General features: G+C 39.8%; 1 protein-coding gene across 1 annotated transcript in view; it reads right to left on the bottom strand.

Annotated features, from left to right (window-relative positions):
- The window catches only part of LOC140739850 (adenomatous polyposis coli protein-like), a 219,621-nt gene that overhangs the window by 8,934 nt on the left and 182,750 nt on the right, over positions 1 to 27,937 (bottom strand). The window contains 8 exon segments of the mRNA XM_073068452.1: positions 6,291 to 6,407; positions 6,993 to 7,070; positions 7,481 to 7,620; positions 11,452 to 11,547; positions 12,445 to 12,823; positions 16,195 to 16,317; positions 19,386 to 19,487; positions 26,132 to 26,240. Of these exon segments, the coding sequence (XP_072924553.1) occupies positions 6,291 to 6,407; positions 6,993 to 7,070; positions 7,481 to 7,620; positions 11,452 to 11,547; positions 12,445 to 12,823; positions 16,195 to 16,317; positions 19,386 to 19,487; positions 26,132 to 26,240 (1,144 nt within the window).

Consider the following 27,937-nt stretch of genomic DNA (forward strand, 5'->3'; position numbering starts at 1 on the left):
GAGGGAGAGAGAGAGAGAGAGAGAGAGAAAATATCAAGAAAGGGGAGGGAGGCTCAGAACTGCACCAACTGAATTTAAGGACAGGGTGGAAGTTAGAGGCAAAGTTGATGAAATTGACAAGCTCAGCATGGGTGCATGAAGCAGCACCAAAGCAGTTGTCAAAGTAGCAGAAGAAAAGTTGGGACGTATTACTGGAAAAGGCTCAAAACATGGACAGTTCTACACAGCTAATGAAGAGGCAGGCATAGTTGGGGCCCATCTGTGTGCCTATGGCTACCCCTTGAATTTGGAGAGACTGAGAGGAGTCGAAGGAAGAATTGTTGAGGGCGAGGATCAGTTCAGCCAGACGATGAGGGTGCTGATGGAGGGGAATCGGTTGGTTCTTTTGTCAAGAAATATTTGTTAGATACATTGTAGACTATAATAATAATAATATTTTATATCCTGGAATCTATTTTTTAATAATGAATGGAATGGTAGGGCTTGATATTTATTTTGTGAAGAATTCAAATTTTTAATCTTCCCATAATTCAAGAGTGACCATTTGCATATTTTGTAACACTTAACAAAGATTTATCCCCAACATTTACACTTTGTTGTACCTTGTGAACAAGTTCTGCTGCTCAGCAATTGGCGGGTTTGACAAACATAAGCTTTCTATACCCTTGGGAAAATGCTGACCAATCTTTCACTTCTCCACAATCCAACTGAGTCTCAAAGTTACAATACTGCTTTAAACCAACATATATATACTGCTATGTCCATTTCCATGCTGTGATTACACAGGCAGCTCGCTCGCAGCGGGAGAGCCCGAAAGTCCCTATGAGCAGGGCTTTGAATTCCGTGTACTTGCCGTCCGCCGGGGGAGACTGTACGAACTCCGCGACCTGGGCCACTGTGTCCTGGTCGAGGGAGCTCACCACGTAGTAGTAGCGGGTGTCCTCTGAGGTTATTTGCCGAACATGGAATTGGGCTTCTGCTTGCTGAAACCATAGGTGAGGTTGTAGCGTCCAGAAGCTTGGCAGCTTCAAGGAAACCGCGTTAACAAACACAGCGTCTGTCATCTCTGGTCCAAAAACATTTGGACCGTCGGGGTCACCAATTGTAGCGGTGTGCTACACGCAGCGCTGAAATAACGACACGGAGTCGATAAACTGCAGCCAAAGAATCAGTTTATTTCAACTCCACAATCTTGCTTTAAAGCCTGTCTCTCCCACCAGATACCTTGAGAGGCCCAACTGAAACCCCCTCAGGCTTTCTTCCTTTGTCCCTGCACTCTGGCTAATTGTCAGCCGGTTCCAGTGTGCTAGTAATTGGGTCGCCACACTATGTCCATTTCCATGCTGTGATTACATAGCAGTTTGCACTTAAAAAATCTCTTGAAATCACAAGAGGCAACTGGTAATGATTTCCACATTCATTCATTATGAGCCATGTCATATGATGTGGCCAATCTTGGTCTTGACCATGATTGTTCTTTGCAAAAATTTCTATAGAAGTGGTTTGCCATTACCTTCTTCTGGGCAGTGTCTTTACAACAGGTGACATCAACTTTTGAAGATGTACTTGATGGTGAGTAGGTTAGTGTCTGTGTCGGAGCACACTGAGTCTACAAACCCTCTGCAGCTTTTTTTGATCCTGTGCGATCCAGAAGGTGATGCAACCACGCCAACATTTGCTGGAGTCTTTGATGACATACCAAATCTGATCAAACTCCCAAGGAAGTATAGCTATTTGTGTGTCTACTTCATGTATGCATCAATATGTTGGGCCCAGGATAGATATCTGAGATGTTGAAATCCAAAACCTTGAAGCTGCTCACCCTTTCCAACGCTGACTCCTCGATAAGGATTGGAGTGCTCTTCCAATTTCCCCTTCCTGAAGTTCACAATTAATTCCTTGTTCTTACCGATGTTGAGCGCAAGGTTGTTGTTGTGACACCACTTAACCAGCTGATTTACCTCACACCTGTATGCTTCCACATCACCATCTGAGATTCTTGGCACACTTTTAGATTTATCCTCCTTAAATACCATTGAAGTTCCTCATTATGATCAATAGTCAATTGCTTTAGTAACTAATTAGAAAATTTCTTCCAAGAAAATTTCCTGGATGACATCTGGCTTGTACAGGAGAGTGTTGAGATCATCGATTGGAGTTACAGGGAAGTAGTCACCCCTAAACTGGAGGCAGGTAGCTGGGTGACTGTCAGGAGAAGGAAGGGGAAGGTGAATAAGCAGTTGGTGCAGAGCACCCCTGTGGTCATTCCCCTCAATAATTAGTATACCATTTTGGATACTGCTGTGGGAGATGACCACCCAGGGGAATGCCAGAGACCAAGTTACTGGCACTGAGCATGGTCCATGGTGCAAAAGGGAAAGAGGGAGAAGAGGGGAGTGGTAGTGATAGGGGACTCAGTAGTCAGAGGAACAGATAGAGGAGATTCTGTGGACATGAATGCGACACCTGGATGGTATGTTGCCTCCCAGGTGCCAGGGTCAGGGAGAGCAGCCAGATGTCTTGGTACATATTGGTACTAATGGCATAGGAAGGAAAAGCAAACAGGTCCTGAAGAGAGAATTTAAAGAGCTAGGCAGAAAGCTGAGAAACAAGACCTCCAGGGTAGTAATTTTTGGATTGCTATCTGTGCCAATGCGCCAGTGAGAGTTGAAACAGGATGATGTGGCAGATAAATGCGTGGCTGAGAAGCTGGTGCAGGGGACAGGGCTTGGATCATTTGGATCTCTTCTGGGGAAGGGCTGACCTGTACAAAAAGGATGGATTGCACCTGAACCTGAGTGGGACCAATATTCTCACGGGCAGGTTTGTTAGAGCTGTTGGGGAAGGTTCAAACTAATTTGACGGGGGATTGGAACCGGAGTGAAAGGACTCAGGATAGGATGGATGGTAAAATAAAAAGCAAAGATAGCGTGCAGTCAGACTGTCAGGAAGAGCAGGCATATGATGGGACAAAATTGCAGACAGCTAGATGAGTATCAGTGCATCAGGGTTGCAGTTGGGAGCTGAATGTCCAAGGTTACACATTGTATTGGAGGGATAGGAAGATAGGCAGAGGGGGTGGCGTGGATCTGGTGGTAAAGAATCGCATAAAATCATTAGAAAGATGTAACATAGGATCGGAAGGTGTTGAATCCTTGTGGGTTGAGTTCAGAAACTGCAGGGTAAAAGGACACTGATGGCAGTTGTATCCAGGCCTCCAAACAGTAGCTGGGATGTGGACAACAGATTACAACAGGAAATAGAAAAGGCGTGTGCAAAGGGCAATGTTATTATAATGCGAGATTTTAATATGCAGGTCGATTGAGAAAATCAGGTTGATAATGATTTGTTGAATGCCTGCTAGATGGCTTTTTGGAGCAGTTTCTCTTTGAGCCTACTAGGGGATCGGCTATAATGGATTGGGTATTATGTAATGAACCAGAGGTGATTAGGGAGCTTAAGGTAAAGGAACCCTGAGGAAGCAGTGATCATAATATAATTGAGTTCAACTTGAAATTTTATAGGGAGAAGGTAAAGTCTGACATAGAAGTATTTCAGTGGAGTAAAGGAAATTACAGTGGGATGAGGGAGGAGCTGGCCAAAGTAAACTGGAAGGAGATGGTGGCAAGGATGACAGCAGAGCAACAATGGCTTGAGTTTCTGGGGAAAAATGAGGGAGGTGCAGGATAGGTGTATTCCAAAAACAAAGAATTACTCAAATGGCAAAACAGTACAACCATGGCTGACAAGGGAAGTCAAAGCTAACATAAAGGCAAAAGAGAGGGTATACAACAAAGCAAAAATAAGTTGGAAGATAAAGGATTGGGAAGCTATTAAAAACCTAGTGATTCTTTTAGTTACAGACAGCAACTAAAAGAATCACTAGAAGGAAAAGATGAATTATGAAAGCAAGCTAGCAAACAATATTAAGGTAGATAGAAAAGCTTTTTGAAGTATATAAAAAGTAAAAGAGAGATGAGAATAGATATAGGACCACTAGAAAATGAGGCCGGAGAAATAATAATGGGAGACAAGGAGATAGCAGATGACCTAAATAGGTTTTTTGCATCAGTCTTCACTGTGGAAGACACTAGCAGTGTGCCAAATGTTGAAGGGTGTGAGGAAAGAGAAGTGAGTGCAGTTACTATTACAAGGGAGAAAGTGCTCAAAAAGCTGAAAGACCTAAAGGTACATAAGTCAACCAGACCAGATGAACTGCACCCTAGGGTTCTGAAAGAGGTAGTGATAGAGATTATGAAGGCATCAGTAATGATCTTTCAAGAACCATTGGACTCTGGCATGGTGTCAGAGTACTAAAAAATTGCAAATGTCTCTCCCTTCTTTAAGAAGGGAGGGAGGCAACAGAAAGGAAATTACAGACAAATTAGGCAACACGAGTGAATCTGCAGATGTTGGAAATAAATAAAAACACAAAATGCTGGCAGAACTCAGCAGGCCAGACAGCATCTATGGGAGGAGGTAGTGACAATATTTCGGGCCGAAACCCTTCATCAGGAGTTTCAATCCTGATGAAGGGTTTCGGCCCAAAACGTCGTCACTACCTCCTCCCATAGATGCTGTCTGAACTGCTGAGTTCTGCCAGCATTTTGTGTTTTACAGACAAGTTAGCCTCACTTCAGTGGCTAGGAAGATGTCAGAGTCAATTGTTAAGGATGAGGTTATGGAGTACTTGGTGACACAGGACAAGATAAGACAAAGTCAGCATGGTTTCCTTCAGGGAGAATCCTGCCTGATGAACCTGTTGGAATTCTTTGAGGAGATTACAAGTAGGATACATAAAGAGATGTTGTATATTTGGATTTTCAGAAGGCTTTTGACAAGGGTGCCACACGCTGCTTACCAAGTTAAGAGCCCATGATATTACAGGAAAGTGACTGGCATGGTTAGAGCACTGGCTGATTAGTAGAAGCAGTGAGTGGGAATAAAAGGATCCTTTTTTGGTTGGCTGCCAGTGACTAGTGGTGCTCCTCAGAGTCGGTGTTAGGACCGCTTCTTTTTATGGTGTATATCAATAATTTAGATGATAGAATAGATGGCTTTGTTGCCAAGTTTGCAGATGATACGAAGATTGGTGGAGGGGCAGATAGTGTTGAGGAAACAGATAGACTGCAGAAGGACTTAGACAGATTAGGAGAATGGGCAAGAGAGTGGGAAATGAAATGTTGGAAAATGCATGGTCATGCAATTTGGTAGACGAAATAAATGTCCAATTTTCTAAACAGGGAGAAAATCCACAAATCTGAGATGCAAAAGAACTTGGGAGTTCCTGTGCAGAACAGTCTAAAAGTTAACTTACAGGTTGAGTCGATAGTGAAGAAGGCAAATGCAATGTTAGCACTCATTTCTGGAGGTCCAGAAAAAATCAGGAATGTGATGCTGAGGCTTTATAAGACACTGATGAGGCCTCACTTTGAGTATTGTGAACAGTTTGGGCTCCTTATCCAAGAAAAGATGTGCTGGTATTGGAGACAGTTCAGAGGAGGTTTACAAGGATGATTCCAGGAATGAAAGGATTATCATTTGAGGAACGTTTGATGGCGCTTGGCCTGTACTTGCTTGAATTTAGAAGGATGGGGGGGGGATCTCATTGAATCTTTTTGAATGTCGATAGGCCGAGACAGAGTAGTTGTGGAAAGGATGTTTCTCATGGCGGGGGAGTCTAGGACAAGAGGGCACAGCCTCCGGAAAGAGGGGAGTCCATTTAAAACAGAGATGCAGAGAAATAGCCAGAGGGTGGTTAATTTGCGGAACTTGTTACTGCAGGAAGCTGTGGAGAGTAGGTCGTTGGGTGCATTTAAGGCAGTGCTTGATAGGTTCTTGATTGGCCACGGCATCAAAGGTTATGAGAAGGCCTTGGAGTGGGGCAGAGGAGGGGTTAAGAAAAAGGATCAGCCGTGATTGAATGTGGAACAGATTCAATGGGACAAACAGACTAATTTCTGCTCCAATGTCTTATGGTCTTATAATATAAAATCTTATTCTGAAGTTAAACAAGTTTCTGTAAGCTGGCCTTGCAGTAGGATAAAAACTGACACTTATCTATTGGTTGACAATTCTTTCCTCCAAAGGAAGTGCTGAATTGTCACATAAAGAATTAATTTTTATGAAAGGTAAGTAGTTGTTGCATCATAGCCATGCAAAAGAGCATTTGAAACATAATCAACAAAGATAACAAGAGACTCCTGAATATCTGGAAGTCACTTTTTCTTGTGAACATTCTGGAAGGAAACATCATAAATTTCAACTTTGTGAAAAGAATCATTTCCTACCTTTTTAACATCCAGTGCACATTCCATTAAAGCACTCACGCTACCAACTTCACGCAAGATCTTTTTACTGTTTGCAGCTGCTCGCCATGATAAATTTCGCAACACACTTGCAATTACCTGAAACATTTGACAATTAAAGTAATGATAATAGGGAATACTATGATTATATACATAATACTATTATATTTTATTTCCTATTCATTCCTAACTTAATGTTTAGACTACAAGCCCAAAGTCACGTTCATGTATGACAATGCTTCTGAAAAACTGACCACTGGAGAAACCAATGCATAAGAAATTATTACAGAGGTGGCAAAAATTTTTCAGGAAATGGTTACACATTTGTATTAGGGTTAAACATACACAGTAATGAACAGCCAAATAATGTAAAATGTTATTCAAAGATGCAAGCCTACATATCCAATTAAAAGAAAAAAATTATGTAATAATTGGATAATGTAATAATTTGTGTATATACTCCCTTTGCAAATGAAAGAAGATATTTTGATGAGATAATTCAATCCTTATTTATATCATTCTTTTTATGTATATACTCACTGTGGCAAGCCAGTAACCTCACATAAATGATCTTTTTAGGTACTCAGTGCATTCAGAGAAACTTTATACTTCAAGAACTTTTACTGACCCAGTAAATTAAATACTGACCTTTCACTGAAGATCAGGTTTAATATCCATTCCTACCTGTTGCAGATCTTCACTTTCTGATTTAAGTTGAGCCACCATTGCTCTCATACAACCTTTCATAGAACAGAGTGTAGCCTGTGTAAAGGAAGCAGTATTGCAGAAGCATGATGTAACATGAAAAAATGAAGTTAATTATTGAGAATACTCAAACATAAATTGGCTGAAAATTAGGAATTGAGTGCAAGGTGGGGACTATTTGGTCCAACAAGACTGTGCAAAACAAATGTCTGATACAAATTAATTTTACGATAACCTTAAAGTATCTTCTCATTTAAATATAATTGTTCAGAATGTGACCATCTACAATGATTTCATACATCACATTCTCTTGAAAAGCTGACACAAAATTTTGCTGTTGCTGAAATTCTGAACAACCAATCTCCCCCTCCCAAAAAAGAAACAGTGGAATCATATTTATATCTCTTCAAAAGTCAAGGCCATGATGAAAATGCAAAACTAAACTTCATCTGCAAAAAACTGCTCACCTTATTTGCAACATCCCCGAAAGTTAAATTTGTAAGTACCATCCCAGCATATCTTCGCAATGTAACACTGTAATGGTCATCAGTGAGGCCATACATCTCACAATCCACTTGTAATAATTCAGCTATTGCCTGTAAACCACCTGCATATGATATAACAATGTTAACTTTAAAAGTATTCATAATGTGCTTTAAAAGCATAAGCCAAAAACATCATTTTAAATTTTAAACAATACATTAAATATTAATTTACAGCCTTCAATTACAATGAAAGCTATCATTGTAAAATATTTAATTAATCAAGGAGTAAATTATGGAGCAGTTACAAGGTCAAAGAATCTTACTGGCTCATTATCTGTCCTGGCTCATTAGAACAATGCTGGTTCCCTCACCCCATTATGCTGAAAATTCAGCCCCCTTTTATCATCACAACTGAATCTGCTTTTGTTACCATCTCTGGTGGTGCATTTAGACCCTTACTTCTCGTTGCAAAGGAAAAGCTTTCCCTGGTGTCACTGTTGGTTCTTTTGCTAATCATCCTCATTCTGTGCCTTCTCAATTCTTGAATCTTCCAACAATAAGAACATTTTTTCTCTATCTATTCAGAGCCATTCTGATTTCAAAAATCATATATTCCTGCAACTTCTCTTTTGTTCCGAGGAGAACAACCTGAGCTTCTATCCTCTATCCTTCCCCTACCTGAGGATCTATCCTGGGCCCAACGTATAGATGTAATTACAAAGAAGGCACAAATTGTTTGTCACCAAAGACACTCATCAATTTCTACGTATATAAGAAGGAGAGCATTCTAACTGGCTGCATCATCTTCTGGTATGGAGGGGCCACTGCACAGAATTGGATTAAGCTGCAGAAAGTTGTAAACTCAGCCATCTCCACCATGTGTAGTAGCCTCCCAAGCATCCAGGACATCATCAAAAATGTGATGCCTCAAAAAGGCAGCATCCACCATTAAGGACACACTGCACCCAGGACAAACCCCCTTCTCATTGCTACCATCGAGGAAGAGTTACAGGAGCCTGAAGAATCAAACTTGATGTTTCAGGAACAGCTTTTTTTTTGTAATTTATTTTTTTTATTGAAGTTCATCATACAAACATTTCCATAAGATGTATTTCAGACATTGTACATATATATCATATAACCATATATATCACAAATCTCCAAAGTATTTATCTGAGGTATACATTTATAGAAAAGAGTGGAAAGAAAAAACAAGCAAAAGGAAAGAACTATGTACAAGTAGAGAGTGATTTTTTTTAACAACATATTCATTGATTTGTGAGAATAAAATCAGGCCTATGAAGCATTATGTGGTTATATCAGTCCAGAATGAGGGCCTCAACTTAAAATGACAACTGTCCATTTTCCACTTGTTACGTACCCCGTAACTGGGTGTCTTACCAGCAAAGATAGAAGTATCCGTTGGAGTCTGGTACTATTTTCCAAACAGTGTTTATTAGTAAAATATACAAATCAATATCAACAATGCAAATATACAGATAATACACGTTAGCAATACTAAACCTAAAAGTGCGGGTATAATAATAATCAATAATAAACAAGCTCTATCGTTGTCTAGGGAATAATGAATTATCATGGGAAAGTATAAAGTTCAGTTCAGTTCATGTAGGCTGAGGTAGTTGTTGGTTCTTTTGTTGTAACCATTGGAGGGAGAGAGAGAGGGCGAGCAAACAGTGACAGCTACAGTCAGTCAAACCTTCCTTTACGTTCTTGATCCGTCGATGTGCTGTTGTGGCCATTCAGGTATGACCCCTCTCGCCTTTAGCTAGACCGTTCTTCTATGGTGGACTCGTCACCCAGGCAAGGGTGGACACACACACACAAGCCCCCACCGGCCTCGCTATAAACACTGTGAGTTAAAATTGACCGATCCTTCGTTCGGTCTCCGATGCCCCCACACCTTCTCGTGGGTTCCAACACTTAAGCAGTGCTCACTAGTGTGTCTTTTGGTGCGTCTGAGGGGTGTCTCCCCAGACCTCAATTTTATCCCTACTCACGGGGTCTCAGGTGTCAATCAGTTTTGAATGGCTTAGTCCATCAAACCGGCCCACTCCGGCTGTCCACTGAGGAATTTTAATGAACAGAATGGTATAAGGTAAACCATATATGTCAAACTCAAGGCCCGCGGGCCAAATCCGGCCCGCGGTGGAATTATCTTTGGCCTGCAAGATAATATCTAATTACTATTAAAGCTGGCCCCAGTAGCGTGTCTCTTGGTGCGTCTCCTGGTGTGTCTGAGGAGTGTCTCCCCAGACCTCACTTTTATCCCTACTCACGGGGTCTCAGGTGTCAATCAGTTTTGAATGGCTTAGTCCATCAAACCAGCCCACTCCGGCTGTCCACTGAAGAATTTTAATGAACAGAATAGTATAAGGTAAACAATCCTTCTCAGAAGCCATAAGTCTTTCAGAAGTCATAATATGGTGGAACAATAAGCCTCTCTCCCCTCTCTTATCAGTAGCAGATGTTCTGGCATGTTTTTGTTCCATCTCTTTCTCTCTCATTAGCAACAGTAACGGTTTGCGAATCTCCCGGGGGGGGGGGGGGGGGGGAGGGGGGAGACATGGGCAACTCTGCACCCTTCTGCCCATCAGAGCTGTTCATCCTTCGTAACACACTAAAGAAGCTGCCAGAACCACTGGATTCCTCCAGAAGTTTATTTTAATTGGAGGAAAGAGTTGATCATTACTATGGGTGGAGGAGAAGCATCAGTAATAAATCACTGGAATAGTGTGCATAGTGTGTGGGTTGGTTAATCAGCAACTTTGCATAATCAATAGAATTTTGCATGAAGCTTTTAAGCAGGTGTACATATATTTGATGGCCTCAGCCAGCAACTATTCTGGCCTGGGTTCTTCTGCTCTAAAATGAAGAGTGAGCACATCCTACCCACTGCCCACACACAAATACAAATGAAAATGTAATGCTGGCATAAAAGCATCAGATGTGGCTACATAACAAACAATTAATGCAGATGGCACTCATGTACTTGTTAACTTACTGAAGGTTGTTACATTCAAATACCTTGTTTAAATCACATGCCTTAGGAGAATTCTACAAACCCATTACACAGACCTATTGTTGAAAAGGATCTTGGATACCCTTAAGGATTGTAGAGCTATTTTTGTTAACTAATGACAATTTCTTGCACTATAAATCAGTGGGTCTGCTGGCTTTATCTTTCCCTCTAGATCTGCATGTGAATTTGAAAATCACTTTTCCCCTTAATGGATGGTTTTATTGGTTTACTTACATCCAAAGCTGTTATACATAGATGACTGCATATGCTGAGGGACTAAGGCTCAGAATGACCAAATTTTGAGTGGTAATAGTGTCAGACATGCATTTGTGTGCAAACTATTCTCGCATTAGATATCTAAAAGCTTACTCATTTCTTCTCTTAGCTCTCTGAGCAAAGAAAATCAATAATTCTTGCTGGGTTTTTTTTAGTGTAATCTTGTGAAAAGGCCGATACTATGGGTGTGCTTCAATACTATAATAGATTTCAAAAGAAAATCAAATGATTGACATAAAAATTGAACGCCTCTTTTTACAAGATACTACACAAAGTAAAACAAGTTGACCGACAACTATGTATCCCAGTATTTTGCACAGTAACGGTTTTGTATTGAACTGTAAATTGAACCTGTGGATGGGAGAGGTCAACATCATTGCTCTTCTTACAATAGCAAAGTGCACTTTGATGGAGTAAAACTCAGTTTTGTCACTCCACTTCTGTTCTGATCCCTCATCCAAAAATATTCCAAAGCAAAATTAGAAATCAAATCTATGGTGCACAGTTTTGGAATCCAAGAGTAGGGTTCCTCTAGGGATTTCCAACCAAGGATCATTAACTCATTATTGTTCTGCTCCAAACTATGTTTGAACTATGTATGGAATCTAATCCAGAAAACATGTTTGATATAACTTACCAAGTTCATTCATTGCATGCCTGTGTTCCTCATCAAAGGAAAGCTTCATCAGTACACACACCGCAGGACAGATCTGGTGTTCCACTGGAGATGGCACTATGGAAATATAATGCCTTTGAATTGAGATTTGTGTGTGTAATTCAAATTTCAGTATTATAATCAGTGAACATTAGGAACAAATTCTAGAAATCATTGGTCAATAAAATGAACCTCTACAAATACTAATGTACTATTCCTTGTTGAACAAATTGCAAATTACATTTGCTATCACTTTAATCTACTAGTTTAAAGCTAACCTTTTGATTGATGCAATGAGAACAGATCAAATTTCCAAATATACATTAAACATTTCAGGAAATGCTTTCCACTGCTGTATTTGTCTGTCCAACTTCTCAATCAGTTAGAATACAGATACGCAAAAAACAGGCTTACATTTATAACATTTTTTCTGTTGATAGTAAGACTGTTTAATCAATTCTAAAGAACCTGAATTTCAAAATTAATTGAACTATTTACAAAGATAAAATGGTATTAAATCATGATTTACCAATATAGTCACTCTCAGTGCCTTAACAGTATATCATTCTGCAAAATATCTTATAAACTAAATGGACATTCAGAAAACACATCTAAATGGAAATTATACAGTGCACAAAATGAGTGATAGCTTTCGAGTAAGCAGATATAAATCAAGCATTGCATAAATGTCTAGCAGACGGGTAATGCTAATTAAACTGAATGCATTAATCCAAGCAGTCTAGATGCAATGGACATTCAAGAAGGGAAAGGATGATATATTCCAATTAGCTGGAAAAGTCTCCAAGTTGTGATTCCTGAGAAACCCAAACCTCTTATTGCACAGAAGTATTTCTCATATTTACAAAAAAAAAATAATATTAATGCATATAATAAATTTTTTGAAAGGATGCATCTTTTTTAAAAATAAAAAATCCAAAGTTAGTCACATAAAACACTCCTGAGAAAATGCCATACTTGGATTTTTATCCTGATCAACGCCTTGTTCATGTGCCTCCTGCCATTCCCAACATGTCTCACAATATGCACGGATCTGTTCCAGCAGGTGAAGAACACGGGTCTCCCGTCTTCCTCTCTTGTCATCTGGCTGCGAATGGATGATATTGTGTAGTGCAGCACTAGCCCGTGCACGGGCCTCCTTACTGCCACGTGAATTGCCGAGCAGCACAGAGTCCTTATCATTGCCGTGCAAAAGCTGTATGAGCAGTGGAAGACAACCAGACTGACGCATAGCTATGCAGCTGTCCTGAGAACTAGACATTGCTAGCAAAGTTCGAGACATATCATCCTTGTCGTGTGTGCCAAGCATTGACAGCAGCGAGTATACCATTTCCACCTATAGCCCAAGTGAACCAGAAAGGTTAATTCTATTCACATTATGGATCTACGATTATTAATATAAAGCCAAATAACAAAAAATATTCATTTGGAAACAATACACCAAACTACAATTTTTCCTAATTCAATACCTCTTATCATTTCTCTTGACTTTAATCACCAGATCCCTAAGCAGATGTAGAAATATTAATACAATAATTCAACTGTTTGAATAACTATCTCTTTTATTTGCATCTAACCATGTAATTTGTTATTCTAATACAAATATCAGAAAGTAGAAATCTGCAAACAAAAACTAGTGAAATTCATGAGTTCTGAATTTGATTGCAAGTATTCCATATGGCAACTTCATTCTATGTTCCTGCTAAGGGGAGCAATTTTTAATCAATAAACAGAGGTCCAAACTAGAGAGCAAAAGGGTATACCAGATCTCCAGTTAGGGAATGAGACAGGGCAGGTGACAGACATTTGTGTAGGGAAATACTTTGCATCTAGTGATCACAATACCACTCCTTTCAAAATAATTATGGAGTTGGACAGGTCTGGTTCTTGGGTTGAGATTCTAAACTGAAGAAAGGCCAATTTTGATGGTGTCAGAAAGGATCTGACAAGTGTGGACTGGGACAAGTTTTCTGGCAAAGCTGTATTTGGTAAGTGGGAAGCTTTCAAAGGGAAATTTTGAGAGTACAGAGTTTGTATGTTCTTGTCAAAATAACAAAGCAACGATAACAGGTTTAGGGAACTTAGTTTGTTTTGAGAGATATTTAGGCCCTGGTTAAGGTGGAGGAGGAGGTGCATCACAAGTATAGGCAGGAACGAACAAATGAGGTACTTAAGGAGTATAACAAATACAGGAGAACCCTTAAGAAAGAACTCAGGAGGGCTAAAAGAAGGCATCAGGTTCTCTAGCAGACATGGTGAAGGAGAATCCCAAGGGCTTCTACAGATAGATTGAGCGGAAGGATAGCGTGGGACACAACTGGTCCTCTGGAAGATCAATAATTTATGCATGGAGCTGAATGAGGCAGGGAGATCTTAAATGGATCTTGCATTTGTATTTACTCATGAGATGGACACACATGGACCATATTCAGAATACTGAGGAGAAGGTGTATGCTGTCTTGAGCAAACTAAAGTGGATAAATCCCCAGGGCTTGACAAGGTATTCCCTTGAACACTGTGAGAGGCTAGTGCAGAAATTGCAGAGGCCCCGGCAGAGATATTTAAAACATCCTTAGCCGTGGGTGAGATGCCATAGGTTTGGAAGATAGGTAACGATATTCTAATGTTTAAGAAAGGCTCCAAGACGGGGGTCTCCAACCTTTTTTATGACATGAACCCCCACCATTAACCGCCTTGTCAATGAATCCCACGTTGGGAACCCCTGCTCTAAGAGGTCATAGGATAGGTGTGAAAGGTGAAATATTTAAGAGGAACATGAGGGGGAATATCTTCCCTCAGAGGGTGGTGAGAGTGTCGAACAAGCTATCAACAGAAGTGGTGGATGTGGGTTTGATTTCAACAGTGAAGGCCAATTTGGATAGAATCGTGGATGTGAGGGATATGGATGGCTATGGTCCGGGTCGACGAGATGAAGCAAATTAATAGTTTGGCACAGACTAGATGGGCCAAAGTGTCAGTGTCCACTTCTCTGTGACTCTATGACTGATTTTTCTCTAACTGCCCTCTAAACCTTTTCTGGTTTGATCACTATGTCAAATTTTGTTAATTGAAAGACAATTAAGATTCTCAATAACTTTAATTGGAAGCAATCATGCTGATGAGTTCTTTCAGCTTTAAATTACTCATGGAAATAAAAATTCCAATATGTAGAATATGTTGATTCTTCACAAAATGATAAATGAATGACACACTGCTTCTTTCTTTACCTGTATTTCCTAGTCTGAGAAGAATCTCAGGAGAACTTGCCTCAGATTATGTCAGTTCCCTGACTCTGTGCTGGATCAACTCAAAAGGCAGTTGTGGAAATCGGGGAAGTCCCAACAGAAGTTCCCACATAAAGTCTCGACACACAGCTGGTGCTGCAATTTCTAATACTTATCAGCAGTAACTTCAACCTAATACAATCATTAGAGGTTTACTATTTAGCCCTAGATTTAAAATTAATTATTAGATTATGTAGAGCAGGTACACCATGCAAATTAAAACCTAATTTAATTGTGGATTTATTTTCTTCTTTTGCATAGCATCGTATTTCCAGATCACTTCTAGCTGTTTAGAAATATTACTTCTGATTTAGTGTGAGTAGGTATGCCTAGAAAACATACAAATTTTATTTAGTTGTTAAAGTCAGGACGAGGTCACTGAAAGTAGGCTTTTGTCACATTTGCGGGGGGGGGGGGGGCTTAGCTGTTACTTTAAAAAACTCTCTAATACTGGGAAAAAATTATGAAGAGTAGGTGATTGGTGCAGACTCCCACCCAATTCAAACATTACCACTATCTTCAACTCCCCTCTCCCAACACATACACACCCCAAAATAAGTTCCTTAAAAATCAGAAATTTTAGCCTTAGGGTGTGTCAATTTCACTCTACTCCCACAATCCTCAAATCTCCTTCAAGTCAGACAGCATTGATAATTTGATACACAGCATTCATTCTGAATATATGGCTGTTACACTAGGTGAGAGTTCATCAGTCCTACTCCTGTCTTAAGTTCTATCATGCACCAATATGGGAATCATTCGTAACAGGTGAACACTTCTTTCGAACTATCATTCCTGTAAATCAATTTAAAGACTTAACTATACATAGCCAAATATTTACAGTTCAGTGACCAGTATCACTCTACCACTTAGCCAAGGCTACCACCAAACAGTTTGTAACTATTTTAAAATGCTAACAGAATTCAAATCTTTCAGGAAATAATATGAAGCAAACTCGTTACAGCTAAGCAAGCAATGCCATTTCTACGCTTGTAATTCGAAGCCAGATGATTAAAAAACTGGGTTAGTATCATTCAGATTAATGTCAGATTTTAGTTGTTAGAAATCAGATAACTTTTGTTTTCTTTGTATATACAAGTTATTAGAGTATCAACATAGACTAGACGAGTGACTCTATACCCGGAAGCAATAATTCTAAATCTGTTGATTTTTTGACACTAAGCTTGATTCAAATATAATCCTTACTATGATCTTTTATTTTTCACTGCATATGTGGAATGCAGCTGCAGTATCTGATACCAGTTATCAGATGAGTAAACACCATTTTTTGTGAATATCTTTAAAAGGACACAGTAAGGATAACCAACCACATGCATTAGTTAATGAAAATAGCAAACATACTAGTAAAGCAGCCAAAGCATTGTTATAATTGACGTATTAGAAAAAAATGCAGTGTAGCGACCTGGAGTCTGGAATCTTCGGTTACCTTGGTACCCAGGTGATTTGTCAGTCTTCGAGGAACTGAGTAGGAGTTACTGCAGCTCATTACACTAGTAGTATCTTGTTCAACTTGTGATCCTGAACCCTAAAATACAGATGTTACAAATTCTAAGTTTACTAAATAAACAAAAATGTTAGGAGTTGTTTTTTAACATTTGTAAGTAATTTTGTAACCACAGTGCGGGTGAACTCAAAAAACACCTCTGTGCACAAATGATTACGTAATACCACTGGCAACGTTAGCCTCACGACTGAAGGCGTAGATGAATCTTGCTAGCAAAGGCAGAATTCTGAAAATGGCTATATGTCTATTTGATGATCCAGAATAACAACCCAAAGTAATCACTTCCCTCCCTGTGAACAAGGGTGTGAAGATTTTGGCAGCTGGTTCAGATTAATGCTGGTGCAATGCAATCTGACCTGTCCGGCATACTTCGAAATTCAGGAACATTGGGGACAGCCAGGTACATCTCTCATTGCAAGATTCAATGTCCTCGTGATCTGAAGCTTCTTTGGAAATGGTGCCATTTCTGCATAAAACCTGGGCTCAAGTGTAAACTTCATTGCTGACATTTTCAGAACTATGCTCCAATGTTGGACTCCTCATGTAGTCCAATGGCAGAGTTTAAAATTACTGCAATGCCAACATTACACTAGGGAATGTGGCAAGTATTATGCACCTGAGCAGGAATTGCTATACTCTCATTCGAAAAGTAAAGAATGAGTGCAAGGTAATACACATTTAGTTCAAGTACCAGAATTCACTCTTTATATTTTGAAGTTTGCAGTGTTTTAAATTCTTTAAAAGTAACTTACGTGATTTAGATATAAATGTTCAATAATTTAATTTTTGGGATGTTTGGGAATGATTTTCAAGACTGATCAAAAGCATCAATGCCCTTAGCAGCAACATCCAACAAAGTCTCTAGAGGAACACACATAAAAGTTGCTGGTGAACGTAGTAGGCCAGGCAGCATCTATAGGAAGAAGTACAGTTGACGTTTTGGGCCGAGACCCTTCGTCGTTCGTCCTGACACCAGTAACTTTTGTGTGTTGCTTGAAATTCCAGCATCTGCAGATTTCCTCGTGTAAAGTCTCCAGAGGTATAGTTTTCAAACAATTTTGATAGCAGGCTTTGTTCTTATCCACACACAAAGGTAGTATATTGCACAAGACTGAACATTTTGCATCAGAATCCTTTGGGAAATTTACCCCCATGAGTGGTGCCAGAAAGGCGTGCCCACAGTTCAAATGAATATCAGTAATAAACATGAGCCATTCCATGCTAGCAGCAAATTTTGCTCTCGTATCTTTCAATGTAAGTAAAAAACATTCAAATATTCAGATTCAAACCTTCAGAATTTCATCTCCTTTCCTTTTGTCTCTCCTCCTGATCTACCTAGTTCCTCCTATACCTCTCAGTCCCACACATCACTGTATTTCATTCCAGTTTTTTCTCTGCTCCACCTTCCATCTGCCCATCATCCATACTTTCCTCCCAATGGGTCCCCAAGTCCATCTGCCCATCAAACTTCCTTTATTTGATTCCATGATCCATCTTCCTTTCCTATCAAATTCCATCTTTTGCATCCCTCTGTTGCCTCCACCTATCATTTCCCAGATGTCATTCTTTCCTCCTTCATCTGCCTATGACCCCTCCTTACCTGGAACCACTTATCACTTGCCTACTCTGGCTACACCCCTTCTCTTCACCTCTTTATACTGGCCAACCACAGCTATCTCAACCCAAAACTTTGGTTGTCTATTTCCCTCCACAGATCCTGTGGAGGGAGTCTATAATGTTAAGGGACAGGGTTATGGTGAAAGGGAAGACTGTAAAGCAGATCTTAAGATCTGAGGGTTACATTTTTCAGAGGGTGGTGGTTACCTGGAGCAAGCTACCAGAGGAGGTTCATAGAGGCAGACAGAATTAGATGTTTACAAAGCAGAATGAGAATCAGAACCAGGTTCAATATCACTGACACATGCCGTGAAATTTACTGTTTTGCAGCAGCAGCACATTTCAATGCATAATAATAGAAAACACTATAAATTACCACAAGAAATACACACACACATGCAAACAAATATATAGTGCAAAAAGGGAATAAAAAAGTAAGGTAATGTACATGGTAGTGTACAAGTAAGATAGTGTTCGTTGTCCATTTGGAAATCTGATGGCAGTAGGGAAGAAGCAGTTCCTAAAACGTTGAGTGTGTTTCTTCAGGTTCCTGTACCTCCTCCTTGATGGAGGTGATGGGGGCCCTTAATGACGCATGCTGCCTTTCTGAGGCATTGCATTTTGAAGACGTCTTGACACTGGGGAGGCTCGTGCCCACGATGGAGCTGGCTGAGTTTGCAACTTTCTGAAGCTCTTTCCAATCCTGCATGGGTTTATTGCAATCAAATGGGATTAGTATAGGTAGGCATCATGGTTGGTAAAACAAGGTGGGCTGAAAGGGTCTATTTCTATGCTGTACAATCCTATGATTCTGCATTGATGATGAGGCTATGAATAGATCACCCTAGAATTTAATAAATGGCAGGGTAGGTTGACCATTACACTGAAAGCTTAATCTAAAAATCTACTTTCAAATGCCAGTGTAAAATAAAGCTCCAACAGCTAAATGAATTGGAAAATAAGTCAACAAACAGATTCATTGCTCTCATAATGAGAAACATTTCTGTAACTTTTTTAATATTTTGTTTAGCATATAGTAGAAAGCAACCAAAAAATACATTGGAATTGTGAGATATAAAACACACTATTTGCTTATGAATTGAAATAAAAAAGGATGTTTGAAAGTCTCAGCAGGTCTGGCAGCATCACACACTGATTTACGATTTGACCCAGAGCTACTGGAGGGATGCAGAAAAGAATTTTTTTGTGCTGCAAATGTTAATGCACTGGAAATTTTTGTACTCGAGTACGGTGGAAGTGAAGATGAACAGTTATCTCTAAAGGAAATTGAGTAAGCACTTAAGCAAAGTGAACTTGAAAAGTCATAGAGTTATAGCGGGGAAATGGGACTAACTGGATTGCTTTGCAGAGAGACTGCATTCATTTGATGGGCCAAATGCCTTCTTATCTGCCACGATGATCTTTAATATAAAACATTCAAATATATTCCAATTGCACAATCTTGATACTACCTGAGCTCGCTTCACCATATCCTGACATGTTCCCAGTTGCTTCTCCATCACAGATCGAATTTGCCGTGCTTCATACTCTAATTGCCTTCTAGTCATATCAGTCTGCAGAGAGAACTGTCCAAAGTTGACCAATTCAATATAGTTTCCATAATATATAGAGAATGGCATCAAAACGTATTATTTCAATAACCATTACATATTCACATTAAAAGGTTTGACCACAGCTTTGGGAAGACAAAAGATGACATACTAATGATTTTAGTTTTTCTCCCCTTATAATAATAGGTTTACCTAAAAAGGAACACAGTGAATCTTACATTTAAACAACAAAAAGCTAATACAAAAAAATTAAGGAATTTGAAAATAGAAAGCTTCAAAGCTTGAGATAAACAAGAACTGGTGTTTCTGTCAAGGCTTTAGGTTTCAGGAGGTGACTCACTGCCAACAGGATACCAGCCTTCAACCCCTAGTATTTAAGTACAGGTGTAGGTCAATAGTGAACTCCAGGAAGCGTATAGTGGGAAACTTAATTATTGAAAACCCATTGAAAATCATGGATAAATGGTCAGACACTACCTTGTTAGAGATTGTCCTTAGCTAGTACCTTTGTAGTGTGACTGTTACTTACCATTTCTCAGGCCATTGCTACATGGTGTCTAGTTCTTGGTACATGCAGGTGTGGGTTGCTTTATTTACTAGCAAGTTGAAAACTGATATTGAACAGTGCAATCATCAACAAGCATTCCCACTTCTGAACTTATGACGGAAGAAAGATCACTATCAATTGAGCCTAGGATATAGTCCTGAGGAATCCCTGAAGTGATTGCCTGGGGCTGGGATGACTAAACTCTTTCCTTTCTTGGAGCTATATCATAGAGTTGTACCATGGTAAAACAGGCCATTCAGCCCACCATATTCATGTTACCCGCTGCACCTAATTGTCATAGGAGACCTATAACCTTCTTTACCTTGACAATTCACGCAGTTGTCTAGCTGTTTTTTCAATGTTGTGAGCTGCAATGATATATAGCGATAATCTATCCATCAGTACCCAAATGGTACATGCGCTTATAAGGAAAATACTACTTATTATTTCGTAAGACTTCAGAACCTTTTCCATCAGAATTTTCTCAACTGGGGAACAGAAAATTGGTGGCCACTCAGACCTCAATGAAATTCCAGCAGAGTACAATTGGAAATGACAGCAGCAAAGACCAGATGCATCATGAAGTTTGTCTTTTGATTAAGCACAGGCTTGTATGATAGTTTGAAATTTCCTTAGAATTGCACAGGGAACTGACAACACTGAATACTTGGGCTAAAAATTTTGATACATATTAAGTATTATTGTATAATAATACTTAATTTCATTAAAGGCAAATTACCAGACACATTGAATTCAGTTTCACAATTTAATGACAAAAATTTGAATTCATAACTCAAGAGTCAAATACAGATTTGAATCTAACAGAATTTTTAGTTCAGGTTTACCTAAAACAATGTTTCTATGGCCTATTATAAATTATTTCAAAATTCCAGTTTCACCATGGATAAGAGAAAGCCAAACTCCACTGAAAAATTATTTTCCCAACTTTTGTAGTTTCCATTGTAACTTCTATTATCACAACACCTTGCACAATTAATTAAGATTCCAAACTACTTGCTTCACTCCTGACTACCTTTTTTCCCTTCCTGGCCAATCATATACTCATGGCAGCTTTTATCACCTTAGCTTCTTTATTGCGTCAAATAGAGTTCATATTCTCACTTCTGCTGCATTCTACAGCTCTTACCAACCCTTACTGTGAATCCTTGGAGATATCATTGTTACTTAGATACATACTGATCTGGGTGCCACGGTAGTGTAGCGGTTAGCACAATGCTATTACAGCTCAGGGTGTCGGAGCTCAGAGTTCAATTCCAGCGCCATCTATAATAAGTTTGTACATTCTCCCCATAAATGCAAGGATTTCCTCTAGGTGCCCTGGTTTCTTCCCACAATCCAAAGACGTACCAGTTAGTAGATTAATTAGTCATTGTAAATTGTCTTGTGTTAAGGCTAGGGTTAAATATAGTTGCAAGGAAAAGTTGAGAACCCTTTGCAATTACCCGATTTTCTGAATTAATTACTCATAAAATGTGGTCTGATCTTCATCTAAATCACAGTAACAGACAAACAAAAACTGCCTAAACTATTAACACACAAACAGATACTTTTTCTCATCAATACTGAGAACACCAAACAATCACAGCCTAGGTTCAAAAAAGTATGTGAATCTCTGGGGTAATGCCTTCTACAAAAGCTATCTGGAGTCAGGTGTTTCAATCAATGAGATGAGATTGCAGGTGTGGGTTGTAGAGGTAACCTGCTTTATAAAAAAGACACACAAAATCAGGTTAATGACAGAGCCTGCTTTTCCCAAGAAAGATCTGTTTATGTGCACCATGCCTCGATCAAAACAACTTTCAGAGGACCTTGAAAGAAGAGTTGTCGAGATGCATGAACCTGGAAAAGACTACAAAAGCACTTCTAAAGACTTGGAGTGATCATCGGTCCACAGTAAGGGAAATTGTCTACAAATGGAGGAAATTCAGTCCTATTGCTACTCTCCCGAGGAGTGGGAGTCCTGCAGAGATCACAATGTGCAATGCTGAAGGAGGTGAAAAAGAATCCTAGGGTAACAGCAAAAGACCTGCAAAAATCTCTAGAACCTGCTGAAGTGGACAATGTTCTATAGACAGATGAGACAAGAGTTGAACTTTTTGGCAGAAATGCACTTTGCTATGTTTGGAGGGAAAAGGACACTACACACCAACACCAAAACCTCATCCCAACTGTGAAGCATGGTGGAAGGGGTATCATGGGTTGGGGTTTGCTTTGCTGCCTCAAGGCCTGGACAGCTTGCAATTGTTGAGGGAACAATGAATTCAGAATTGTATCAAGACAGTTTATAGGAGAATGTCAGGGTAGTGGTCTGTTACGTGAAGCTTAATAGAAGTTGGATGATGAAACAAGACAATGATCCAAATCACAAGAGTAAATCAACAGCAGAAACGTTAAATGGTCTAAAATTCCTCCTTGGTGGAAATTACTGCTGCTAAAGGAGATTCTACAAGAGATTAAATACAAGGGTTCACATACTTTTTCCAGCCTAGACCATGAATGATTAAACAATATGTTCAATAAGTACATGAAAAGTACAAATGTTTGTGTATTATTAGTTTCACCAGATTGTATTTGTCAATTATTGAGACTTAGATGAAGATCACACTACATCTTATGAGTAATTAATGAAGGAAACTAAGTAATTGCAGAAGGTTCACAAACGTTTTCTTGCAACTGTAGGTGGGTTGCAGAGTGGCACAGCTCGTTGGGCCAGAAGGGACTGTTCATGCTGTATCTAAATTTAAAAAAGTATAATCTCTCCCCTCCCTGAATTGTCACCCTAGTCCAGTAACGTCCTTTGCAACCAGAACTATGGTGCGCTTTCACCAATTATATACTGGTATTTGATCTAATTAATCACTCCATTCTCTTCCTGTGTGAAGGCTTTGCCTTAGTTTGATTCTACTGTTTACCTTAATATGGCAAGATGATCCGAGTGAGATTGAGAAGGATGCTTTTGCCTGTAAATATGTATAGTATCAGAATATGAATCATCAACTGAAGATTGAGATAAGGAGAAAATTCTTACACCAGAGAGCTGTGGAAGCCGTGTCATTGAATACATACAACATGGAGACTGGCAAACATTTCAATTGCAAGAGTCAAGGATGATAGAAAGAGGGTGAGTGTTGAGGTGGAGTTTGGATTAGCCATAACTGGAATAGCAGATTCAATAGGGACAAATGACTTCTTCCTGCTCCAGTCTAATGGCCTCTTCTAATGCTGTTTCTTCCCCTCTGTAGAAGGCACCATGTCTATAATCGCTGGTCTTCATAATTTTTCCTACATAATTCATAGTCACGATGTCAATGCTCACTTGCGTAGATAACATTTAGCTTTACCTCCTTATGACCTTAATTCCCTAATTTATAATGTTTAGTTAAACTCTGTCCAAAATTTAAGCACTGGATGAGGAAGAAATGATCTCAAGTCCATTTGTTCTCAAACAAAATGATGAAATTCTCCTTCGTTGTGTGTGCACAACATGAGTGTTTCATTTGACTCATTTCGGGCTGAGAGTAAAATCTTATGTCCTATCTATTAATACCACTACCTATATACAGTCTAGATGTAGCAATGTCTATCAATTCTTACATTTGTACCACAACAGCTCAAACCCTGACATAAGTTTTTCTTACTATAGACTCAAATATTCCAAAAGTCAATTTGAAGGCTTTCCAAGATATTAATCCAAATTCCATTACACAATTTTTCTCCCAAATGATACCCATTCTTGCATCACTTCTGACCTTAAAAATAATATTCAACTCCTTATACCTCACTACACTAATTTCATATTCTTCGTCTCATTTACTGGGAACATAATGTCTTCATGCTTTTCAATAGAAAACATAGAAACATAGAAAACCTACAGCACAATACAGGCCCTTTGGCCCACAAAGCTGTGCCAAACATGTCCCTACCTTAGAAATTACTAGGGTTACCCATAGCCCTCTATTTTTCTAAGCTCCATGCGCCTATCCAAAAGTCTCTTAAAAGACCGTATCGTATCCACCTCAACCACCACTGTTGGCAGCCCATTCCATGCACTCAATACTCTCTGCGTAAAAAACTTACCCCTGACATCTCCTCTGTACCTACTCCCAAGCACCTTAAACCTGTGCCCTCTTGTGGCAGCCATTTCAGCCCTGGGAAAAAGCCTCTGACTATCCACACGATCAATGCCTTTCGTCATCTTAAATACCTCTATCAGGTCACCTCTCATCCTCCGTTGCTCCAAGGAGAAAAGGCCGAGTTCACTCAGCCTGTTTTCATAAGGCATGCTCCTCAATCCAGGCAACATCTTTGTAAATCTCCTCTGCACCCTTTCTATGGTTTCCACATCCTTCCTGTAGTGAGGCGACCAGAACTGAGCACGGTACTCCAAGTGGGATCTGACCAGGGTCCTCTATAGCTGCAACATTACCTCTCGGCTCCTAAATTTAATTCCACGATTGATGAAGGCCAATACACTGTATGCCTTCTTAACCACAGAGTCAACCTGTGCAGCTGCTTTGAGTGTCCTATGGACTCGGACCCCAAGATCCTTCTGATCCTCCACACTGCCAACAGTCTTAACATTAATACTATATTCTGCCATCATATTCGACGTACCAAAATGAACCACTTCACACTTATCTGGGATGAATTCCATCTGCCACTTCTCAGCCCAGATTTGCATCCTATCAATGTCCTGCTGTAATCTCTAACAGTCCTCCACACTATCCACAACACCCCCAACCTTTTTGTCATCAGCAAACTTACTAACCTATCCCTCCACTTCCTCATCCAGGTCGTTTATAAAAATCGCAAAGAGTAAGGGTCCCAGAACAGATCCCTGAGGCACACCACTGGTCACCGACATCCATGCAGAATATGACCCGTCTACAACCACTCTTTGCCTTCTGTGGGCAAGCCAGTTCTGGATCCACAAAGCAATGTCCCCATGGATCCCATGCCTCCTTACTTTCTCAATAAGCCTTGCATGGGGTACCTTATCAAATGCCTTGCTGAAATCCAAATACACTACATCTACTGCTCTTCCTTCATCAATGTGTTTAGTCACTTCCCAAAAAAATTTAATCAGGCTCATAAGACACAACAAAGCCATTCTGACTATTCCTAATCATATTATACCTCTCCAAATGTTCATAAATCCTGCCTCTCAGGATCTTCTCCATCAACTTACCAACCACTGAAGTAAGATTCACTGGTCTATAATTTCTTGGGCTATCTCTACTCCCCTTCTTGAATAAGGGGACAACATCCGCAACCCTCCAATCCTCCGGAACCTCTCCCAACCCTGTTGATGATGCAAAGATCATCACCAGAAGCTCAGCAATCTCCTCCCACAGTAGCCTGGGGTACCTCTCATCCGGTCCCGGAAACTTATCCAACTTGATGCTTCCCAAAAGCTCCAGCACATCCTCTTTCTTAATATCTACAAGCTCAAGCTTTTCAGTCCACTGCAAGTCATCACTACAATCACCAAGATCCTTTTCCATAGTGAATACTGAAGTATTCATTAAGTACCTCTGTTATTTCCTCCGGGTCCATACACACTTTCCCACTGTCACACTTGATAGGTCCTATTCTTTCTATCCTCTTGTTCTTTCACGTCTTATCCTCTTGCTCTACTTTTACATCTTGAAATTCACTCCAAGATTCCATAGTCATTTATTACTGCCTATCATCCACCCTCTCTTAAAAGACTTCTTACCTTTCATTTCATCTTCAGCTATTTCAAGTTCAGGTTAAAGACACATTTCCTAAAGCTTCCCATACATTCATTTATTACCTCTTCAAAACTCAAAATCCTTTCCATGATCTAGGCTAGGGTTTATGGGACACAGGTATCTTTTTCATTCATCATTGCTGGTATCTGATATTATTTAATTCTTAGTGCCTTCAATGAGGCATTTTCAGAATGTATATTTTTTCTTACTGTAGTGGCCTCATTCACAATGTAACAGGTAAAAAGGTTCAAACCAATACAAGAACAGATATAGCCAAAGAACTTTTACACAATTATGTGTTCCTACCTATTTTGTAGAAAAATTAGAATTGGATTTGAACTTACATTTTCTGTAAGGGGGAGATTATCAATCCTCTTTGTAAGATTTTGAAGCTGTGCATAATACCAGTCCTTTTCCTTCTCTTCCTTTTCAATCTCAGCAAGTAACAAAGACCTATAAAATAAAGAGAAACTCTACTGTTACAACACACAACTTGCTTAAAACAAGTACCAGGAATATCTGTCCAATGGGGGATCATGTTGCCTTCATTTTCTCTGGTCAATTGCCAAAGGCAATTTTAATGTTAATTTACATAACATGCTGCTCTTTAAAGAAACTAACTTTATGTCATATACCTTCCAACTTATAATTCTCAAATCAAGGAGAACATGCACCTTCAAAAGACACACAGTCTACTTGCAATTAATTAAACAACTTCAGGTCAGAGTTTAACAGATGGGACTCCACAGGACTGCCAATTTTGGTTCAGCCTTCTGTCAATTGAGTTGTCTCCACTGCCTCCGATGTTGTCTCACTCAGAGTCTGACACAAACATTTGAAGGCCAGTTCAGCAGCTCACTGAATGCAGGCTTTGCCAACAAACTATCTGGGGATGCACAGCAGAGATATACAGCCCAGTGGTCTAATATAAATATTGTCCTGAAGACCAGTTTTGATTTTAACCTATTGTGCTCTTATGTGGGGTTGTTCCACATGTATGCTCATGATATCAAATTCTAACAACTGTTTAAATGCACCACCACAGTATCACCATATCTCTATTTAAAGAAAAAATAGAGGTGGACTTATACTACTGCTGGTTGTCTGTTGTGTAAACCTGTGGAGGACAGTTTTTAAAACGGAAAAGCAGTTACAATGGAGCACTTCCATTCTGTCAACCTCAGCAGTATTAGTCCAGTAGTACGAACAAGTGACGCAAACTCGTTGCAGTGGATGACCATGCCTTCTCATGCCCTTCGCTCTCCATGGGGTATTGCGTGCTGCCTTCCTGGCCATTGGATCTCATCCGCCCAGTCTGCCGGAGGTGACTTCGCATGCTGCGACAGGCATGTCCCTATCTCACTGGTGTATGGGGCTGCCGGCTACCTTCACCTGGTTTGACCTGCCTGTCAAAGTGGTTTACCAGGGTATGGCCACTGTTGCATGCAAATAGCTACTTGGATCCAGTCTTATACCACTGGAACTATGTTAAAGGATGCCAAATAATGGGAAGGCCATTATAGAGCTAACTTATAGGAAAGTTAGATGTGCAAAAGTCAAAGAATGTAGTACTTTGGATACCTAAATATACTGTAGATATGGGTAACAATAACAAAGGCAAAGCAGAGGAGGAGTTTCTGAAATGGGGTTAGAAGAGTTTTCTTATAAGTGTGTTTCTGGCCCAAAGATTTTGTTCTAGGAACTTAACTGAGCCAAATGCCATAGGTGTGCGTGGAAAACATCTAAGAAATAGTGATCAAAATTACATAATGTTTAGAATAGCTGAGGAGATACACCCAGCCCAAAATAATGAATTGGAGAAAAGCCAATTTCAATGTTTTATGTGATGAGTACAGATTTGACCTGGGTAAAACAGAATCAAAACTTGACAGGCAAAGCCAAAGTTGAACAAATGAAGGTATTTCAAGTGAAGCTGCTTTAGCCACAAAAACAAACAATTTGGTGGAGGAAGCCAGCAGGTCAAGTGGCATCGGCAGATGGAACTCTCAACGTTGGAACCCTGCATCAGGACCGGCAAGATGGCCAGCATAGAGAGAAAGGGAGATGGTTGGAAAGGAGTCTGAGGTGATTAATAGACGAAGGGGTGCCTGATGACTGGCAGATTGCACCAAATAGAGGAGAAAATTAGG

Source organism: Hemitrygon akajei, chromosome 2, assembly GCF_048418815.1.
Source record: "Hemitrygon akajei chromosome 2, sHemAka1.3, whole genome shotgun sequence".
NCBI lineage: Eukaryota > Metazoa > Chordata > Chondrichthyes > Myliobatiformes > Dasyatidae > Hemitrygon > Hemitrygon akajei.